This window comes from Neolamprologus brichardi, chromosome 18, assembly GCF_056152115.1.
Source record: "Neolamprologus brichardi isolate AB-2024 chromosome 18, ASM5615211v1, whole genome shotgun sequence".
NCBI lineage: Eukaryota > Metazoa > Chordata > Actinopteri > Cichliformes > Cichlidae > Neolamprologus > Neolamprologus brichardi.
Window position 1 is genome coordinate 1444889 of NC_142121.1, and position 23264 is coordinate 1468152.

At 46.3% G+C, this 23264-nt stretch overlaps 1 protein-coding gene across 7 annotated transcripts in view; it reads right to left on the reverse strand.

Annotated features, from left to right (window-relative positions):
* Nucleotides 1-23264, reverse strand: part of LOC102789675 (disks large homolog 1) — a 99501-nt gene that overhangs the window by 25097 nt on the left and 51140 nt on the right. For 5 of the 7 annotated variants that reach the window (XM_087832189.1, XM_087832190.1, XM_087832188.1 and 2 more), the window contains one exon: nucleotides 12778-12942. In XM_087832189.1, the coding sequence (XP_087688315.1) occupies nucleotides 12778-12942 (165 nt within the window). Of the gene's footprint in view, nucleotides 1-6944; nucleotides 7092-12777; nucleotides 12943-23264 lie in introns of all 7 variants that reach the window. The other 2 variants (XM_087832185.1, XM_087832191.1) reach the window with 1 other exon arrangement.

Here is a 23264-nt window from a genome sequence, read left to right on the forward strand (position 1 = left end):
ATTATTTTCCATGAAAATGTTGTCCGCTGACTTCATTTACCTGGTTATAACTAAACTCAGACGTCCATCTGTAAGTGGTTTATCTCAGTCTATCGTTTCCACAACTTTATGTCACCAACCTCATGACAACATTTCAACCAATCAGTATTCGGACCATGCACAGATGATGTGCTGCTCCTGAAGGACCACACCTGTGCATTTCACATCATTCCTTTCTGTGAGTCGAAGAACAATGCTGACTGCAGACTCATGTTAACATGTTTAAGAGTTTAATCTTGCCAGGACCTCCAGATGTGACCAATAAGAGCAGCAGGAACGATGAAGCAGACACTGATGAGATATTTGGGTCACAGGTGAATCGGCCTGTGGAGAGAGCCCACAGTGGCAAACATTTCACCCTCTGCTCAGTGTTTTACTGGAAAATAAGAGAATGACTTCCAGTCTCTTTCTCACAGTGAGGATTACAGACTAATATTAACGATGCTACGTTGTCGTAGGAACTGAATCAGAGATGGAAAAGTTGGATCAGTCCCTGGGAAGCGTGTTCCCGTTTGTAACAGAGAGTCTGACCCGGAGGCAGCACAAATAAACTGAACATCAACATATGATCCGACTCGGGAGGCGTGAAAGCACCTGAGGGGAATTATCGCCTCTTTAGCTGCTAAACGATCCTCAGCTGGTTCGTTGCCCCCGAAAACGCCGTCCACGTCGTCCACGCATCGCGTCATAGCCCGCTGTAACCATAACGCCACCCGATACAACCTCGCTGTGATAAAAATACAGCTGCGGACGAGCGTGTATGTTAACGTATGAGTGTGTGTGTCAGTAAATGGGGGGAGGTGGTCGGGTAGCGCTGTGTGTCAGGAGCCTAGAGGTTGCTAGGCAACGCCAGGGAAGGCATGTGCTACTGCAGGGGTTCCTCACATCTGCCCAGAACATGATGCTGCTGTTTATGCAGGTAAACCTGTTCGGCGTAGCCACACAGAGGCAGAGAGCGGGTCAGGGAAACCTGCACAGGTACGACACGGACCCCTGAGACTCCACGCCACCTCGTCCTCGCCGTCAGATTCAAAGCACAGCTCTGGAACATTCACACATTGAGACGTTAATGTAAAAGCCCGCTCACGGCCGCTGCAGCCTTATCAACAAATCACCTCAGTGACACACACGCGCGCTGCCGCATGTTCTTTATCACGACGTGAATCTGCTGGATGCGGATCGAGGGCGTTTCTGGACCAGATGTGAGCGTTTGTGCGCAAGCCGACACATGACGCAGCAGCACATCTCCTGTTGCAACTTTTACACATCAGCCAGCAGCGTCACGCAGCAGACGGCCCGATCGATACGCTCACCACACACACACACACGGGGGAGTGCATGACCGTATGAACACACGTGCTAGGAAATGAGTCACGCTGCACGCTGCAGCACCTCCCCCTACCTCCTAACCTTTGGGAGGATTTATTTTCCTCATAGGTGGGAGGTGGAGGAGCTGGAGGAGGGGGGGCGACCTACCAGTAGGCGCCGGTGGAGCCGCTTGGTTCTCCTCAGGGTGCCCATGATGCGGCGGCCCATCTTTTTGGCGTACCACACAGAGTTGAGCATGTTGATGCCGCCGCTGCTGCTGCTGCGCTGAAGGTGGTGTGTCGCCTCCTCTGCGCCTCCTCGCTCCTGCTGCAGGCTGCGGGGTGGCAGAGGTGGTGCTGGCTGGAGAACAGACGATGGGAGGGGGCTTCACTCCACCTTGGGTCCCCCCCCCCCCCCACCCCACCTCCTCGTCTTCTTCCTCTCAGACACAAACAGGGAGGCTGCAGAGGAGCCGACGGAGGTGACCGGGAGATGAGCCGAACCGCGGTCGTCCTCTTCCTGTCAGCGGGGATAAACGCTCGTCATGGCGCGGGGGTGACGGGGGGAGAAAGCGCGGAGCCTCTGGGGGGGGATTAACGTGGCGACGGGGTGAGAGAGCATCGCTCGGCAGCCGGTCGGCGAGCCTCCGTCTGTGTGGAGCAGACAGCAACAGCAGACTGCAGGGCTGACGAGAGGACGAGCGAGAGAGAGAGCGTGTGCGTGTGTGTGTGTGTGTGTGTGTGTGTGTGTGTGTGTGTGTGTGTGTGTGTGTGTGTGCGTGCGTTTAAAGAGAGCGCAGGCAGGGAGGAAGTTGGTCCTCTGATCTCTTCTCTCTGCAGTCTGGAAACCTCACACAGTCTTCCTCCTCCTCCTCCTCCTCTCAGCGGGGTTGGTCCAGCTGACCTTTGTCCTACTTCAGACTCCGAAAATGAGTCAGCAGGGAAGACTCCGAGTTTTCCCGGTGTGGAGATCACAGGAGTGTCGGTCACGACAGCACAGCGAGTTCATCTAGAGCATTGGTGGCAAACATGTGGTCCTGGGGCCAGAAACAGGCCACGCAGGGTCCAAATCCGGCCCACAGGAACATCAGAGATCAATGCACGTATCAAGGAGACCACTTTTATTTCTGTAGTGCAGCATTGATATAATTTTGATAAATCTAGAATATAACATTTTTCTTTAGTCATTTAAATGTTATAAATTAAAAACTATGATTTATAATACGCAGTTGTAACCTGCACTCATCATTTCTCTGTGCTGATGTTTTTAAATGGCGGTTATTATCCTGCGATTTTGTACATTTTCCTTTTATGGTCATAAACCTGAGAACAGGAAGTACAGATGAGTCCAAGTCTGTCACACGATGAAGCAAAGTGTTCGTCTAATTAACATGCGCCTTCAGTATCAGTCACATCACTCTACGTCAGCTAAAATAATATATCAGTATGTGAGTGGTGCTAGTCTGAAGGCGGGGCCAAAATGTGGTCAGTCTGGTTTTATCCACCTGCTCGCCTGCTTCCTTTTTCCAAACAAAATAAATGTTTTCTTATTAAAGTATGGTGCATATACTGCATTTAAAACTGCTTTAATTTGTATAATTTTTACTAGATTGATATCAAGAGTCTAAAGTTATGATCATATTTTTAATAAAACAAGACTTTCTGCTGAATCATGTTTGTCTCAATTTTGGTCCTTTAAACGTTTTCTGCTGTAAGCGCCGTGTTGGGCCTGAGGTCACTGATGAAAGCTTCTCTTACAGACACTAAACCTCTGGCGTGGTGTCCCACCAGGCTCTGCCCAGGACACGTCTTTCTAACAGTTATCTGATCCATGAGCCAGAGGAAATGCACCTGTACGATGATGACACCCCGCTTTACGTAGCAGCTGATCCTGATGACCTGAGGCCACCGTGTCCTTTAACCAGGCTGTGGATGAACCCCAAAGACCAAACTTCATTTTATACAAAGAGAAGAGAGCGATGAGTCAAAGGCTTTACATTTATTTGATCTGAAGATGAATTTAAGAGTGAATATGTTGAGTAGAAGATGTGAGGTCAAGACTCTGAGTTGTACCGAGGTTTGGATGTTTCTTTGTTACTCAGTTTGTTAAACACTTTCACTGTTTCTCGATTACACGAAAACTAATGAACCAAAGCTCCTGAAAACTGCATCTGTACAAACGGGGCAAAAGGAGGAAACAAAGGAGGAGCGCGTTTGGTCCAGATGCAGAATATAGTGTTTAAGGGAAGCCTGTTGAAACCTGTTTACAGCAGAAACAACTTAGTCAGGTGTTATATTTGACAGTTCAATGTCTCGTGAGAAACACTCTAAACAACTTGTCCAGAACTGTTTTTATCATCTGAGAAACATTTCTAAACTCAGACTGGTGTCAAAGGCAGAACTTGAGATGATTCGTGCTTTTATCTCTTTTATCTCTTCTCGTTTGGATTATTGTAACGGTCTTTTTACGTGTCTCAACAAATCCGCTCTGGATCGCCTTCAGTCTGTACAGAATGCAGCGGCGACACTTTTAACTGGTACAAACAAGAGGTCACACATTACTCCAGTTTTGGCTTCTCTTCATTGGTTGCCTGTAAATTTTAGGGTTCATTTTAAAATTTTAGTTGTAACTTTTAGAGCTCTGACCTGTTGAAACCTCATGCTTCATCCCGAGCACTTAGGTCTTCAGGTCAGAGGCTACTGGTGGTCCCACGTACCAGCTTTAAAACCCGTGGGGATCGAGCTTTTCACCGAGGCTGTGGAGCTCTCTGCCGTTGTCTTTACGCTGTCTAGACTCTACTGACTCCTTTAAAAAGCAGCTGAAGACATTTTTATACAAACGGGCTTTTAATTAATTTTAACTTGTATGTCTGATCTTATTGTGAAGCACTTTGTGATTTTTATCTGTGAAATGTGCTATATAAATAAATTTTACTTAATTTCAGGAGAGAAAATCTCAGTGAAACATGTTAGAAATGTATTTTTTAAAATAAATTAATAAATCTATCTCACTGATGTGATAAAGAAGAAAACCTGGCACATAAACTTTAAACTCGTGTAAGTTTCTGTGAGATCAGCCACTCGTGTTTCTTCTTACAGTGTATAAACCTGTCATAAATGCTTAAATCAACACGTTTTCCCCGCCATCCACCGCGTTTCCCGCTCATGAAAACGTCCGCGCCGACATTGAACGGTTTCCCTGAAACTTCATAAAGCTTTAAATAGAGCTGGCCCGTCCTCCGCGGACCGACGTGCAGTGCAGACGATGAAGGAGCCCTCGTTTCATGAGCTCTGCTGCTAAATATACTTGAGAGCAGCTGTAAATCTTTCTGTTGGGGACGAAGACGAGGGCAGCTCTCCATTTTATCATCACCCCCCTCACAGTGTTACTGAAAGCCTCACTAAATCTTTCCTTGTCCTTCTGTGCAGGTTCACCCCTCCTCCTCCTCCTCCTCCTCCATTTTCCTGCCGTCTGGATTTTCTTTGTCGACATTCATCTCCTGTGTTGCCATGGCGCTGCTGAGGACAGCGAGTCGAGTGAGAGGTGGAGAAAAGGAGATGAAAAAAAAAATGAAAGGGACAATAAACACAGGGGCGTACAGAACGTCCTCGCGGCCCTCGCCGTCTTTGTGGGATGTGACAGTCCATTTGCTGCGTTATCGCCGTGGAGGCGGTGGAGATAGCATCCACCTGCTGACGTCAGGCGGGGTGGCCGCTGCAGATCAAACGTTTAAGAAACAATGAAGAGCTGGATGAAGAGATTCCTCCAAAGAGTGTTGGAGGTGCTGAAGAGTCTGAGGCACAAACCCCCACCCCCCACCTCTGGTCTTTATTTTTGGACAGTTGCACATTTCACTCTCAGCTCCTGCAAACGTACCACAGCAGCCAGTGAGGAGTCGAGATGTGTGCGGCTCTTTGTGTGTGCGACATGAAGACTTACAGGTGTGAGCTTATAGAATGAATACCTGTTAATGCACACACTGTGAAAACAAACGTCTCCTTTAGGTCACGCTGAAGACGATGTTTAGTCCATTTAAATCGACCTCGGGTTAGAGCTTGGTGCGGGTCGTTTGTGCAGGTGTGATTGAAAACAAACCGAACCGCAGCTACAGGTTTACGAACTCATCGACCGGATCAGAGCAGAGCAAACGACCCACAGGTGAGAAAACGGCCTGAGATCATTTGTGTGACTCAAAACATCCAGGACTGCACTGAGTCACTGAGACAGTCAGCTGTTACACCATCACCCTTTAACCCTTTAAAGCCGGTTAGAGCAGCACGCTCTGTTTTGCGTAACTACTTTTAAATCCTTGTAGCTCTGCAACCACGTGAGCTAGAGCAATAATTTGTTTTTGCATATGAAACCGGAGGAGTTGTACTTACATCTTATGCCATCAGCTTGTCCTCGGTCACAGTTTCCTTCCACATATAGTTTTGCAAAAACTGCATAAAAAGCACTTGCAGCAACAAAAACATAATATTCCAGAAACACGCTTTGCTGATCCGATCAGCTGTTTGTAACACTTCCTACGTTGGAATAGACGTCAGCGCGAACTATCGCATGTCCGCCATGACCTGCCCGAAACCGGAAGTGACGTTATTTTCGCAGAAAATGTAGTTTTTTTTTTTAACTTATGGGCCTTATAAGCCCATACTGGTGTTTTTAAAAGTCATGTTGGACTTTTCTGTGTGGTTTCTGGGATGCTTAGGACTCAAATTGAACTGTTTTAAATAGTTTATTTTGATGCACATGCTGTTTTCTTTGCAAATTTGCATTATAACATTTATTTTTGTTTTTCCTGCAGTGTATAAAAATTGGTGTATCTAAAAAATAAAACTATGAAGACACTTAAAATAAATTTCCTGTGGTGGGAAACTATTTTTTGCAACTTTTCTGTATTTAAAGTTTTGAGGGATAAGCCTCTTAAATTTCTCTAACTAGAAATATATGTTAAAAAAGCAAAAACGATTTTCAATTTTTTTGTAGTTTATTGCACTTTTTTTGCAATTTATGTAATTACTATGCACTTAATGCAGACATATTATTAAAATCTGGGCTATAATGGTTGTATTGATGTATAGCAACTTGAAATGCTCCCACAAATGGCTCCACAGCATGTAAAAATATAAAGTAAGCTCTGGCAGACTTGGTTCTATGGCAGGTCTTAAAGGGTTAAACACCAGAATTAGCATGTTAGCAAGCTGTACGGGTGCATCACACAGACACAGACACCGGCTCACTGACGCTCAGTAACCTCCAAATACAATCAGTTCCCCACGCTCGCGCTCAGACTTCTTGGACTAACCTCACAGCAGCCATATCACTGTCAGCTAATGTCACTAAACACGCTCCAAAACACTCCCACAGCACAAACACGCACAGAGCTAGCAGCCACGGCCACCTGTGTCACCATCCACCTGTCAGCCAAAGAGGCCACGCCCCTATAAATGCTAATTTATTACAGTTTAAACATGTGAGTTTTTACCACAGAGCAAATCATTTGTAATCAGAGCGCGTCGTGCTGTGATAGGTGTGAAAATGATGGAGATGTGAAATAACAACCCGGCGGGATGGGAAGGTGAGGGGTGGGGGTTTACCTGGATCGGGGGGTAAGGGTTGGAGGAGCAGGAGGGGAGGGGGCTTTCCTCTCCGTGGGGGTAGAGAGTGGAGGACGTAGGGGAGGGGAGCTCCGGGTGATGCTGTCCTAAAGTTGAGCCGTCAAAGATGCACTCCAGAGACGCTACCTGAAGGACAGAGGAGCAGAGGAGGAGACACGGCGGCTCGCTCAGACAGGAGGAGGAGCAGGAGGAGCGTCACAGACAGACAGACACGGAGAGGCGCTCAGGGAGGCGTCTCCGTACGGATGAAGGTGACATGTTTCTACACTCAACGACCAAAACAACACAGCAAACACTGGACAGACAAATATGGTTCCCTCTGATTGGCTAGTGCACTCGTCTCCACCACCTTCCTGCTTTAATGATAGTCGCAGACACCTCCACCCCCGCAGGCCGCACACATGCGAGACCTGATCCCAGACTTTCGGTCAGTTTACCTTAGTTCATCTGCAGATTCAAACCGACACTCTGTAATTTGCATCAACTTCCTCTGAGTCCACTTCCTGTCAGAGGGCAGATTCACCCCATGATGTGATGTCACAGTATATTACAAAAACATTTACTGTGATTTATCACTATTTTAAACTGAAGTTTTATTTATTTAAACGGCGCCAAATCACAGCAACAGTCACCTCCAGGTCATTCAGACTGTAAGGCAGACTCTACTATAATAACTTTATCTAACAGCATAATGGTTCTCACTGCAAAATGACACTGACAGACACGATGAACGTAGCACAGTCAGTTTAACATTAACCAACAATTTACTGTGAGAAATCACAGAAAATCACATCTCTGTTGCCGTCTGTCCACACAGAGGTTCACATGTAGTTATTACACGTGTTTGTCTGTTGAATCTGAGCAGGATGCCTCCAGCTGCCTGACAGACTCATTCAGCCAACCGGCTGTCTGCGTTTGTAAAGTACCGTAATTGTCGGGCTATAAGCCGCTACTTTTTGCACAAGCTTTGAACCCTGCGGCTTTTAGTCAGGTGCGGCTTTTCTAAGGATTGTCCATGATTTTTGTGATATCGTAAGAGGATTTGTTTTGTTTGTTCCGCTGTTCTCCGGCACTACGTTGCCTGGCGCAAGGATCGGGGTTCAAGAGTGGTATGTTGGTCACATGTCCGTCCGCCAGGCAACGTAGTGCCGTACGAAGTAGCGCGAAAAACAAACTTCAAAGTAGCGCTACGCGTTCAGCGGGAGGCGTGGATGATGAGCGGCGATAAACTTGCAGTTGCACTTGCAGAGAAGAGGACTTTGGTGGTTTTAGTGCAGGAAGAAGAGAAAGATGGTGGTGAATGACTGACTTTTCTTCTTGTTAAAGCCGTGTCACTGCACCTGAGCCTAAAAGGTAGGCCGAATCTATTTTTCTGGTGTGCTGTAGGTTATTGTTATGTACTACATTTGTTACTCGTTTATGAAGCACAGTACATGTTTCGTACTTGTAATTATCTACTTGTACATATACCTAAAAAGTTATGCAAATATGTACCCATAACTTGTTTTTCAAAATATTAATAAAAGGGGTGTGTCTCCAAACAGCCATCTCTTTCCTGACAATTCCCTTTGTGCATATTCTCTTACATATGATAAGTGAAACACCTGCGGCTTTTAGTCAGGTGCGGCTAATGTATGTACAAAACAGGATTTTCCCCTGATTTTAGCTTGTGCAGCTAATATTCAGGTGCAATTTGTAGTCCGGGAAATACGGTAGATGCACTCATTTGCAAACCTTTGACAACGAGTGCAGTCAGAGTCAGACGGCCACTGTTTGCAGAGAGGTTGCCTTCTCGTTTGTAGTATTCAGACTGCACACAAAATATTGCAATGCTTTGCTGTTTTGATTTTTCACCAGCCTGAAAGGTTAATGCAGTAAAACGGGATGTTTTCATGCACGCTACTATCTTTGGCTAACCCCGACCAATCAGAAGTCACTGCCTAAAGACAATTTAGTGCTTTTAGACAGTTGGGCCCAGCTGAGAGACTAACTGAGGCACTTAAAGCCTGGCTGCTAATACAGAGAATAAGCCGTATGATTTTTATCTTAATATTTATAACAAACTCTCGATGAGCTGCAGCAAATATACAACTCTAAGCTGATAACTGATTCTGTTTATTGACGTTTTGGTTAATTTCCACCAAACAAAGAAAAATTATTGTTAAAAGTGACGATTTGAACATCTCGCCAGAGTTAAACTCAGAACTGGACATCATCTCGCATACTGATGTTTACGCACACAGAGCGCCTCGATGGTTTGAATCTGTACATGAGACATGACGAGAAGAATAACAGAGTCTGAACATCATTACAAATGAGGTCAGATCTTCACAGGTGAGTTCACAGGTGAGTTCACAGGTGAGCGAGCGATACACTGATGATGAGGAGGAGCTTTGATTATTAACAGACAAACTGGCTGATGGTTAACGGCGTGACCACAGGTCAGGAGACGATCAGTGATCAATGAGCCTGCTGAGGTTTGTCTTTTTGTATTCAGGTCGATTTATTCTGCAGAAACAAAAACGGGTCAAACATTTGGGACTTGATTGATTCTTCAGCACTTTTTGGTTCATTTGTGTGACTTTGAGGCTTTTACTGGACGGCAGGCTGAACCCTCTCAGAGAGACGAGTCCGTCATCTGTCAGGACCGAACACACGAGTCTGAATCAGGCGTGACAACACAACACACGTGTGGAAAACCACATACAACAGGGGGACACGCACAGTGAACAGGCGAAGGCTACAACACAACTCACATTAAACCTCCAACTACACCACAGAACTGCAGAGGCCGATGTTAGCAGCTCACACACAAACCAAAACATCTGTTTAACATCTGGCCTAAAAAAGCCTCATCGAGATCAGTTTATCTCTTTAGATTAACTAAAACTTTATCGTCTGCACTGAGGGGATCTTTCTCCGACCCTCGGACCACGACGGACTCACTCAGTCACGTGAACAGAGTTTTTTATTCATGCCTCCTGCTCTCTGAGGCTTATCTGACGCTGGTCTGTGTCCGACTGTTTCAGCGAGTTTGGCTGCTCAGATGTGACGCGTCCTTCCCTTCGATCGACGGAGTGTTTGAACCGTTTGCACCTCGACTGTTTTTCTTTTCTTTTTAACGGTTTTTGTTTCCTGCATAGAAACAACGTTTAGTGAAGTTTCTTCTCACAGGAACGAGAGAACAGCTCTTTTACTCAGTGTGATTGTTTTTAATGTACTCTTAATTTGATCTGTTATTGTATATTTTACACATGTTGGTGTGGGATATTGTATTTGTTTTAAATGTTATGTACCTCTGTGGTATGTGACTTTTGTTGCCATGATGCCAGGTCTCTCTTGGAAATGAGATTTTTAATCTCAATGAGATTTTTTACCTGGATAAATAAAAGATTAATAATAATAAAATAATAACATCTCAAAATGTTTGAATCTTTATACCAAACACAGCTCTACACATTTACTCCACCTGTGTGGTGCATTTTTATTCCAGGAGTTCCAGATGTTCACGTGAACCTGTGTTGGCGTGAGCCGTGTTTTCAGCACGAGCAGATTCCCAGTTTTGACGCCGTGGACGCCGATGTTAAGCGTTACTCTGAACCATGTGGACGTGCCTTTGCTAAAACACAGAACTTTAAAATTAACGAGCTTTTTATTCTGTTTAAAGAACAAAGCATCAAAAATCTGACAAAAGTCTTTAGAATGAACACAAATGTTTCTATATTAAGAGAGATGTTTTCATTTACCTCGTTCATGTGATTTATGATGTAATACCCTTCACAAACACTGGGAGGCAGTCACCTACACTGGGATCTCATACAGATCTCATATTTAAAGCATGAGACGTTAAAAAGAAGTTTGAGAAAATTTTGAGATTTCTGTTAAATCAGGTTTAAATAAGAGACTGAAGCCTCAGAGAAAGTCGGGTTAGATCCACCTGGTGCGGCATCAACACCTTTTATTCTCCGGCTCCTCTGTGAGGGCGCTTCGGCCTTCAGATGATCTGATCTCCACACGATGGCAGCAGAACTCCATCTGCGAGTCGCAGCCGCCCAGCTTTAATCTGATCCCATGTTCTCCGTTACCGCGAGCAGTGCAGCGTGAAACGGGTCAAACCTCCGTGAAATATCACATCTCAGCTAATCGGAGATCGGATTAATCAGCTCTGAGCACGAAACACGGAGGCAGATTTCAGGCAGGAGGCCTTTTCGTTTGTTCTCTGGCGCTGATGAGAAAACACACTTATGTGACAATCAGCTGGAAATACATCTAACCGAAGCAGCCTTTGGTTTTATTTAAACTTTTATTAAACGATTTATTCATCAAACGTGGGAAGAAAAAGTCGTTTTAATGACTATTTATAATTCATCACTTTCTTTGTCAAGAACGGTTTAAACTGAAGGTTATTTTCTGTTTTATTTTTACAAATTTAAAGATAATCTCAAACGTTTTGAAAGCGTTAAAGAGATTTTCAGTCTTACTTTAACAGCTCGTCAGAAAAAAGACTGGATCCTACACTTCCCATAATGCACCGTGACAGCTCTTCTCCACAGACGATGGGCACACACATTAACGTGGACGCGTGGAGTTGGTGAAATGCTCCTTTAACGGCACACGCAGTCGTTATGAGAGTAACGTGGAGGCCAGAGCGGCGACAGACACAAACACAGCGGGCGCTGACAGAAGCAGCACGAACAGGAGGCAGAGTCACGTGACTGGGAGCACGCCAAATTCCCCTGGTCGAGCTTCCAGGACGGCGGGAAACAGACCGAGCGCGGTCTGGTTTCCAAACCGAGGCCCGGCTGTGAGAGAAGCTGCTCACATCACACGAGGAAAGCGTTTAAATATCAGCTCGAGCTTTTGTCCTGAAGCGTTTGAGTCACCCAAATTATTTTCAGACTGGGAAAATCCTGGAAACCAGTAGGAAGCTCTAACTGGGCGTTCCAGCAGCCAAACTCCTCCTTCCCTCTTAATGTTTGGATGAAACATCAGCAGCTGCATGAATGATGATTGCACAGCTTTGATTCTGTTCATGGAAAACTTTAGGAAGCGTCCACCAGTGGGAATTCCTGCCTCAACATCGAGACCCCAAACATCTAATCTGAGGTTTACCTCAGGGGGAATTCTCAGGCTCCGCCCACAATACCATGTGGCGATCTCACCTGGACGTTTACCTGCTGCAGCTGTAACACTGAAACGTGGACCAGAGGAATTTGAAAGGTGTGTGATGGCGTGATGACAGGAAACAGGTGTGAGCTTCAGCGTCAGCATTTTAATGGGTCACATGATGCAACACATACAAGCAACAAGCCTCATCCTCCACGTGTGTGTGTGTGTGCGTGCGTGTGTGTGTGTGTGTGCGCGTGTGTGTGACTAAAACAGATTAAGATGCGGCGACTCTGATTGGTGTGAACACATAAACACGAAAAGCCATCAGCGAGGAAACAAATGTAGAAACACATGAAAACATTTAACTTTACTGGCATTTTAACAAACTCTGGTCAGAACATCCGGCTCGTTCGTGCACGATGAAACATTCCCGTCACATAAATATTTTATGAGCTGAAATCTTGGATTTTGCCTGAGTGTCAGCTCAGCCGGGTCTCTTCAGAAGGACTTAAAAACATTACATTAAAAACCTCCAGAAGCAGGTTTTCACTGAAACTGCAGCTACAGAACATAATGATGCACCGCTCATCAATGATCTGAAGGCCGTGGCTCGCTGACTGTTTGAAAGAGACGCCAGTAAAGTCGCCGACAGACGTTTGGACCAATGAGAGAGACGGGAGGCTGAGACATCGCCATCTCCTACCTTCATCGGTGAGATGTGAGCGTGGGTGACGTAGCCGTGCACATTCTCGATCAGGGAAAGGTTCTTCTCTGCTACCTGGACCAGCTCTGGGCCCCCCGCCTCCTCCGTCAGCTGGGGGGAGCTCTGGTCCTGGGGGGACGAGTCCTCATCGTGGTGCCTGTACTTCTGCAACAGGAAAACACAAAAATCAGCAAAACGGGGCCAACAGCAATGCGACAACAACTCTAGTTCAATGAGTTGAACCGCTATGAGCGGCGACAGCGGGGAGGAAGAACCACCAGAAGAATCAGGCTCAGGGAGGCGCAGCTGTCACGATTATACACGACACATCTTCATGAAACTCTCCACTCGAGCGCAACAACAGTGCAGGCGGCTCCACCATGTGGTGAGAATCAGTAATTACAGATTTATTATTTACAGAGAAGAAAACGCAACAAACTAACAAAACAAAACAAAAACCTCAACGTAAAGAAGGGAAAACAAAGCGATAAAAAACAAACAAACCAGCAGAGACCTCATATTTAAAACTTTTTTTGTAATAAAATTTAAACCCAAACATGAGCTAACCTGCTTTTCTGTGTTTCACCTTTCTCAACGGGCAGTTTTTGGTCAGTAATGAGATCCACGGGTCCACAGAGCCAAGATTCTGAGGGCTCTGATTGGCCTTGGTGAGCTGGAGGTGTCACCAAGTGAGTTTGTTATTCCCAGGAAGAAATTCAGAAAGAACGCCAGCGTGGCAGAGCGGATCAGCCACTAACCAGAAGGTCGGTGGTTCGATCCCAGTATGAATGTGTATGAATGTTAGCTACTTAAGCTTAGAAGTGCTTGTGTGAATGGGTGAATGAATTAGTTGTATAAAGCGCTTTGAGTGCTCAGAGTAGAAAAGCGCTATATAAGAAGCAGCCCATTTAAAGGATAATCCTCTGATCTTCTGACTGCTTTTCTCAACAAAAGGAGGTGACTCACTGCTCGTCAGCACCAAACCCTCGTGACTGAATCATCGGTGCAGGTGAAGAAAACCTGTGCAAGAGAAGAAACTCAAGTCCCAGAGTGCACCTCTCCAACAAACAGCCAATCACAGCTTGGGTCTGTGTTGTGGTCAGAGCTCCAGTCGGTGTAGTTTATAAATAAAAATGAGGATATAAATGGAAAAAGAGCAGAAGTCCTCCTCGGAGGCCTCGTCCGTTGATCGGCAGCCTTCACATCTTGATGAGTCAGAGCTCTCCAGTCTTACTCATCTGTTTTCTGGCTCCGGGAGGACGCTCAGTGTGACAGGTGAACGACTCGACGGTCCCGAACAGACGCGGTTACGTAACCAAACCAAGCGATGGGCACTTTTCAGAGCGCCGACTCGCTGAGCGGGAGGAGGACATCAGAAACCTGAAAACATTTCAACCAAAAACTAAGATCGCAGGATTTATTTGTTTCCTAAATTCATAAAGTTTCTGTATGAAAGCAAGTCTTTCTTTTCCTTATTAAAAAAAGAAAAAAAAACCCAGTGAAGGAGCTACGGACTTAAACGCTTCAGCAGCCAATCACGTTGCTCGATCTGAGGGCAGTGGTAACATTGTTGCAACCTTCCGTCTGTGTCTGACTTTAAGAAACACTTTTATGGACTAAATTCATCTCCAGTCCACTGAGAATTAACCAGCTGAGACAAACTGTGAGAACATGCAGGCAGCTCGCCCACGCTCAGGAAAATAGAAGTTAATGCAGCTCCAGTAAGTGCTGCGAAAGTGAAAACACTCAGTCCACCATCTGAGGCTCGGCTGAAGAAACATCAGCGCGTTTTTATTATTATTATTTCATCTCAACACTTCGAAGAGTCTTTGAGGAGTCTGGAAAGAAAAATGCGAGCGTTAAACGAGCCCCAAAGGACAAGAACTAAATTCAGAAATGAGAACGAGACCAACAGAAGTCGATTTAAAAGACTCGATACGTGTGAATCCGACCTTAGAGACTAAAACAGAGTTTAATTCAGTTCTAAAGAAAGTGAAACTGTTCTCAGCTCCAACATAATGATGAGTGTGGCTGATCAATGGAGACCGGGCAGTGTCTTGGTTAGGCTCATATACACGCAGCAGCACAGGAAGCGTGTTGGACGAGGCTTTCAGGTCACATGACACAAACAGTATGATCACAGCTCTGGTTTAGCCACAGTTTCATTTGTGCTGTAACACTAAACAGTTTCTTTATAACTGCTGAGCTACTCCAACGCTTACATCCTCTTCACTCAGCTGGATCGGCATTTCTCAGCGTCAAAGTCTTTTTGTTTGGGTTTAATATCGGAGCAAAGAGAATAATGCAGAAAAAAATCCAAGAGTTTGAGCTCTCTGCTGGTTTTTTTGCTAGTGTTTCTGAGGAAATCCTCGGCTTTCAGGGGCTGTTTTCACTCAGGGATTTTAAAGAGGGGGAATTATTCAACTTTAATGGGTTAAAAAGGGGGAAAATCAGAAGTAGAGTAACCTGAGTAAATTTATAACGTGCTGACAGGATCTCGGGATGATTTCAGAGGTGTTGGCTCGATCAGGGTCTCAAACACTGATCCCGCTTTGCTTCAGTCGGAGGTTTTGCCGTGAGGCAGATTAGTGAAACCCTGACGGCGCTCTAAGAACCTCGGAAACTTCAACTTCAAAGAGATGCTAAGCTGCGGCTGAACGGGATTATCCCACGCCTGATTGGCTGCGGGCCGGATCAGCCGGCAGGTCAGAGGCTGAGCTGTTGGACGAGCAGCGCCTCAAACTGCAGACCTCCCATCATCGCTGAGGGTCTGAACCTTTAACGCCTCCGTCCTCCGGATGCCTCTGCTGACCGGCGCAGAACTAGCAAACAGCGCGAAGGGCAACACCTCCGTTCATCAGGCTGAGGGGCGCCAGCCGGCCAGCGTTCGTGAATTCAAGACGGACGACGACAGCTGGCAGAGGCAGCAGCGGCATGCAGACGACACCCACAGATGTAGAGTGTGAATCTGTCTGAGGCACAGCGACTCTTTTCAACTTCATAACAGCACAAAAACTCTGGTGTCAACATGGCCTGGTCTAAACCATCCACACCACGACTTCCTGAGTGCCATCACATTCTTCAAAAACCTCATTTTAAATGTCTCTGATGCAGCTCTCAGCAGCATCGTCAGATTCATGTTTCAAACTACAGCAGTCTCCCTGATGTCGGTGCAGGTGCCTCCATCACACCTTCATCCTGTCAGACTGGCTGAATTACAGCCTGCAGGAAGCCGGACTGTGAGCTCATGTTTTTCAGATCCAGCAGGAAGTCCAAATGGAAATGAGGTCGAGGCTGCGTCGGATCTGCACAGACATGGAGTCCGATGCTGACCTAACCAGACTGCTGGCTCTTTATGGAGGAACCGGCTGTGGAGGCATCAGCTTTTCACTCACTGTCACACACAGGCTGACCACAACAAAGATGCAAAAACTCGCAGCAGATGGCGTGGTCCCCACAGAGCTCCGATCTCTGCATCATGAAGCCGGTCTGAGAGGAGAGACGCATGATTAGCCCAGCTGGGACAAACACGGCATCTGTCCTCAAGGAGGCGACAGAGGAAGGTCGCAGGAAGCTCAACGCTCAGACATCCGGCCGTGAGAAGGAGCTCGAACTGTCCAGTCTAGATGATCGTCCTGGAAAAACTCTGGAGTAGTTTCTGTCTCCGAGTCGTGTTCAGCACTCTTGACTGCTTCCACCAAACCTCTCTGTTATTTTATCAAACTGAAGCTGCGATTTCTGCCTCCACGCCTGCTGTAACTGCTAAACAATGCAAGACAGCGCTCAGCTGTTAATGACAGCACAACACAGAGGACTGTGTGTGATGTCACGACCACTGTAGCTTATTCTATGGAAACGAAACAGTTTTCTGAGTTACCCGTCGACTTGCTGAAGCTCTGAAGGTTCAGAGTAAGGTCGCTCGAAGGGCGATATTTAAAACAAACCTGTGTGAACTTCAGAAAAAGCTAAATTCTCCTTTTAAATAAGTGGATTAGCTCAACTCTTCTAACCTGCACAGCCTGGCTGCTTATGAATACAGTGATGATGGAGGCGTCAGCTCCACAGACCGGGCTGTAAACATGTGTATTTCTGCTGGAGCCTCTAGTGGTCATTAGAGGAACTGTCACCCAGTGTTTGCTCACTTCTGACTTACAGCCAGGCTGCTGTTCCTGTGCATCAGAGCTTAAAATCATCAAACTGAGGACAAAATCAGAAAAACCCAAACTGAACAAGCACATCATACAGACATGACCTTCACAAGCTAAAAGGTTTTAACTTATTAGTAACTTTTTACTGTTTTGCACGGTTTCAGGTCTGCAGTACAAACGTTACACTGAGCAGGCCTTGTGCTGTAACTCAAACATGTCTGCTGACGTGTTTTTGACCTGTGATTTGCTGTCACACCTCACAGCAAAACTGAATCTTGCTGCTTCAGCCTGAAGATCATCACTAACACGAACACTTTCACTTCAGTTAATCATTAAAAATAATGATTCGCTGCAGAAATCTGAAACGCAGATAACCTCGATCATGAGGAGGAATAATTTCACGGGTGCACGATTACCGTGCAGCTGGACGAGACTCGTGTTAACCGCATGCTGCCAATCACATCGTGTGACTCACGCTTCTGCAGAACGTCCACCGACCACCTACAGCTGCACGCCCTCTGTACCTGCGAGGACGCGTCCCCCAACAGCCGAAACCGACCGCTGGGACGAAAACTTTTAGACTTACATTTTCATGAGCTTCTGTGACAGCAGCTGCTCCGAGGTCAACAGTCGCGCGAGTCTAAAGTCAGAAACTTTGTCCAAAAGCTGACGTAAGGCGAACATGTCACCATGGAAACCAACCTGTTGTTATGGTAACAGATCAGCAGGTGTGGAACCCCATCCTACAGACTCAGATATTTGTAACCAGAGCTTCAGCTGGAAGAATCAAACCGCCTCACACGCGTCTGAACTTTCCTGCTGTAATCTCCGACTCCTCCACAGCCGATAAACCCCGGGCAACTTATCGAGTTGATAACCGCTTCGTGTGACCTCTCAGCCCGATTGATCGCGTTGGGCTCAGTGAAGCCAGAGAAGGAAAAACATCGTGGTGAGCGCGCTCTGTAGCGCCGTGGCCTGATTATGTCGTATTTGAAAGCAGGAAGTGAAGCTGAACGCTGGTGTGCGGGCTGATTAATTCCTGCTTTAATTACTGGAGTAACTGCTGGGATTCCCTCCACAGATTAACACAGATTACGTTACCGAGGGGAAGCACCGCTGACGGTTCAGCCTCCTGCTTTCTGCACGAAACAGAAAAATCAGCTGAGACAGCTGGAAGGGGCCAGGTCACATGACCAGGAGCCCAGGGGACGCGATGACTTGCAGCTAAGGCGAGGTCGGGTCGCCCGCCGCCGCTGTCGGGGCATATGGTGCTGAAGAGCAGATAAAAGTGAGGGCGGCGGCAGCTGAAGTCAGCGTAGAGAAACGCTCCTCTGCAGCTCAGATCGAAGGCGAAGGCTTCACCAAGGCGCCGCAGCACTCGAGGAACAGCGAGGTTACTCATCACTCGTCCTGGCAGGAAACAGGCTTTTGTTTTTGAGTGGGTTCAGAGAGATTCCTAAACCTAAAATAAGAAAATCTCTCCGTTAGAGCTGTGAACTACGAGCACGTAAAGTCTGCACTGGACAGAGCTTTAAAGGCTTCGACTGCACGACAGTGCCGCCGATTTTCTCGTTAACAGTCATCAAGTCGAGTTACACCAGCAAACAGTGAGAATCCAGCAGAGTTTAAGCGCTGATCATCGATCCTGTTACCTTTTTCTGAGCCTGCTCCATCCACAGACTGTGATCCACTGAAACCACAGCTGTGTGGGAAAATCTGTCAGCTTACATATAAACTATCTGGCAGAGAGCTCGGGGAGTCTAAAGGTCGCCACAGCTCGACTCTGAGGTTAAAGTTTAGTTACTAATTACTCATAGTTTTCAACCATCTCTCCTACAAACATTTTAAAGTCATCATCGGGGTTGTTGTTTGTTTTTTATTGGTCAAAGATTCAGTTTCCACTGCAGCTTCTGCTCTGGTTAATCATCCAGGTAGCTGCATGTTCGAGCTGGATGTGAAGCGGCAGCTGCAAGCAGATCGAAACGCTGCGACACTCACACGCAAACAGAGCATCAGGTCACAGGTTCAAACCCCTCTGCCCGGGCCCACGAGGGCCACATTCAAAGAGAATAAAGGTTTGAAGCAGCTGCGGCGTAACGTCAGAGGGCCCATCAGCAAGACGCCGAGCCCACTCACTGTGGACCGCAGCACAAATGTGGACGTGGGAGGCAGCGGGGAGGTTTCCACTGATGACACTCTCTGGATAAAGAGAGCTTCCTCCTCTCCTCCTCCTCCTCCTCATTTCTCTGAGAGCTGTCGAGGAGGAGGAGGCGGCACAGCGCCGACTCCTGCCTGCCAAAAGCTGCTATAAATAGGAGCATCACCGCAGAGAGGATGTAGCAGGATGTTCAGGACGAGGAGGAGGAGGAGGGCTGCTGGATGATTCAGGGGGTGATGAAGAGGAATGCAAAGAGGAAGATAGAAACAACCGACGGAGGACTCGCTCACCACCACCTAACTGGAGGACTGTTTGTGTCGTTAAAAGCTGCAGAGCAGAAAAACACGCTAAGCACACGCTGCTGGTCTGAGATCAGATTTACTTAGTTTTTAAACATGCTTCCTATACGAGTGAGGTAAAAACTCAAAGGACAGTTTATTAGGTACACTGTTTGGCTGCAATCCACATGTTATAGTCACTGATAGAAAAAACAGAAACTCTGTGATTCAGGCCCTTCATCGGGACCCACAGGGCTGTGTGATCAGAGTGAAATTACAGAATTAAACAACCTGCTACGACATGAGAAAAAACCACAGTGTTCATGAGCAGCGTCTGACCCACAGGGTGACACGACTCTGAAGTTCACCTACACTTTTTGAAGTTTCCTCCAGTGAGCGATGATGAAAACATCCAGGTTCTGGTCTGGTTCCTGCTCGTCTATGCCACAGACGTTAAACTGGTGCATCGACGGGCCTGAAGCTCCAGACTCTAAATCTGCAGTTTTTCAGGGCTGGAATTTTAAATTCGTCTCTTCTTCCAGCTTTATTAATAACATGTGAAACGAGCTCATTAATATACGCTCTGTGAAGAGCAGAGAGTCCTCGTACGTCGCTCTCGTTTGGATCTGACAGCCGTCAGCCATGATCTCACAAACCCGGAGAGACGGGCGTTCAAAAGTCTGAAAACGGGTTCAGAAACAGACAGCAGCTCCCTAAATACTCGACGCCACAATGATTGATAACTTCCGGCACAATGTATTGAGTGAGTGGCTGTGAGAGCGGTCGATGGCAGCCGATCAATGGGACTTAATTAAGACTAGTCTGTGAGCAGAGCAGAAGTGTCAGCGGCGGCGGCAGCTCGCGCTCCGACCGTCTCCATGTGAACGCCTAAGCTCCTGATTTATGAGCATCCCGATCCCGACAGATTAAATTAGATTCATCAAGAGAAAAAGAGTTACCTTCAACAACCTGGAGCTGCCAATCCATGTTTTCCAAGTTTAAGCACTTGATTCAGTTCAAAACACTCAGGAAAAACAACGGCTCAACAGGGCAGATGGGAAATGAGAGCTTTTGGGGTGAGCCGTCTCCTTTAAACTTCCTGTGAAGCTAATCCGGGCTTCAGTAGTCTGAGCATCTCAAATCGAGAGAAAATCTTGCAGTTTTTCCCGCTTCAGTAAAGAATTCCTTCTTTGTTTTCCTCGGCTGTAATTTCGTGCCAGATCGTTGGAAGAAGTCGACTTGATCTGACCAACAGAGACATCTGAAGCCTCGGAGTTGAATCAAGTAAAGGAGGACGACTGTGAAGCGTTGCTCACTTACACAGAAATCACATTAAGAGGGGTCGTTCAAGGGCCGGCACGAAGAGGAGCAATTACGGAAACGAGCTGCGAGACGTGAAAAATGGAGCCGTTTGTTTTTACGCTCATCGTTTCCTCAAAGACGCTCAGACACAGACGCACAACAGGAAACGGCCGAGCAAGAACAAACCTCCAAACCAGCCCGGAGGATACGATCAGGAGAGCCTGAGCCACCACAGGTTCAAAGACACCATCTCATCCACATGCAGCATTAAAGAGGAACTCGTGTTTAACCCTTTAAAGCCGGTCAGAGCAGCACGCTCTGTTTTGCGTAACTATTTTTAAATCCCGGTAGCTCTGCAACCACGTGAGCTAGCGCAATAATTTTTTTTGCATATGAAACCGGAGGAGTTGTACTTACATCTTATGCCATCAGCTTGTCCTCGGTCACAGTTTCCTTCCACATATAGCTTTGCAAAAACTGCATAAAAAGCACTTGCAGCAACAAAAACATAATATTCCAGAAACACGCTTTGCTGATCCGATCAGCTGTTTGTAACACTTCCTACGTTGGATTAGACGTCAGCGCGAACTATCGCATGTCCGCCATGACCTGCCCGAAACCGGAAGTGACGTCATTTTCACGGAAATGTAGTTTTTTTTTTAACCATATAGCCTCATGAGCCTATACTGGTGTTTTTAAAAGTTATGTTTGACTTTATGACTTTCTGTGTGGTTTCTGGGATGCTTAGGACTCATATTGCACTGCTGGAAATAGTTTATTTTGATGCATATGCTGCTTTTTTGCAAATTTGCATTATAATATTTATTTTCGTTTTTCCTGCAGTGTATAAAAATTGGTGTATTTCAAAAATAAAACTATGAAGACACTCAAAATAAATTTCCTGTGGTGGGAAACTATTTTGTGCAACTTTTTTGTATTTACAGTTTTGAGGGATAAGCCTCTTAAATTTCTCTAACTAGAAATATATGTTAAAAAAACAAAAACGATTTTACATTTTTTTGTAGTTTATTGCACGTTTTTGCAATTTATGTAATTACTATGCACTTAATGCAGACATATTATTAAAATCTGGGCTGTAACGGTTGTATTGATATATAGCAACTTGAAATGCTCCAAAAATGGCTCCACAGAAAGTAAACATATAATATAAGCTCTGGCGGACTTGGTTAAATCGGGAATCTTCCTGAATTAACTTGTTTGTCGTGATAAGTTTAATCCAAATTTACTAAAACATGATTTATTTGAAATGTGGAAAAACAGATTTATTGTTTTTCTGAAGACGTGTGAAGCTGCTCACAGCAAGTTCTTTAAATGAAAGGTTGTTAAAGTTGTTTATACATCATCGGGTCTGCTGGCGCCCCTCTGACGACTGGCTGAGTTTAAAAAGACACCTGATCTGTCTCCTCCAATCAGTGATCTCCAGAGTGTAATCCCCACTGAGACATTAAACTGCGTAGTTACTTATTCTCACAACACTACAGTTTGTAATAAATGCAGAGATCATCCACAAACTCGCTCCCAGACACCTCCAGACTGGCATCTCTCTGGACGCCCTGCTGTGAGGCCACCACGCTGCCATGATCATTATAATTCAAATACTCTGTCTAATCTCTGACATGACGTCATAATTATCATAATTTTACTCCCTAAAGGTTGTTTTATTGTTGCAGTCGTGATATCACCTCTGTAACCGTGCAGCTCGTGCAGAGGTGGTGAACACAAAGAAACGTGATGAATCTGTTAACTGTAAGTGCGTCTTCAGTTTGGATCTTTTTCAGCCTCATTTCTGTCTCCATATTTGTGCATTCATGGTTTTTTCTTCAGTACTGAGACAGTAAATCTGTTAAAACGTGTGAATATTTCATGGAGTTCTGCAGAGCGCCGTCTCTGTGTTCACGCCGTGCCCTGACGTCTCTCGGCTGACAGCAGAGCTCACGAGGGAGCAAGCTTTCGGTTCGCTGGCGTTTCCCTGCACAGCACATGATGACCACACACGCACGTGCCCTCCAGCCTGCCGCTGACGCTCCCCGCCAGCCAATCGCGCCTCAGCGACGCTTCGAACCCAGCCTCCGATTGGACGGTGCGGAGAGCGGGGCGCGACGGGCAGCTCGGGCGGCCAATGGCATGGCGTCAGGTCACGACGGTAAACACAGCCGCTCGGTGACAGCCAGCGAACACGGGTTATTTCCCCCTCAGCTGTCGCCTGACAGGAGCAGAGCGGGAGGACGCAGCAGAAGCAGGTTTATACGTTCCTCGTTTTTAGGGTTGTGATTCGCAGCTCGTCTGAGTGCGTGTTTGACAGCGTGCCCCGCAGCTTTCTGTCTCACCCACACACTTCTGATTACGCTCACAGTGCAGCCATCGCTGCTCCTGCACAGCTTTATGTAAGAACATCAGCAGCTACTGATTGGTTTGAGTTGTAGAAGTAAATTTAGACCCGTGTGACTGCAGCGGCGATGATCATCATCAAAGATTTATTCCGTTTTAGCACAGGAGCAAATGTTAACGACTTCTCTGTGAGACCGCCGGCTCATTTTAACGATCAGAATAATCTGGACTCTTCAGCAGGCCGGTGTAAAC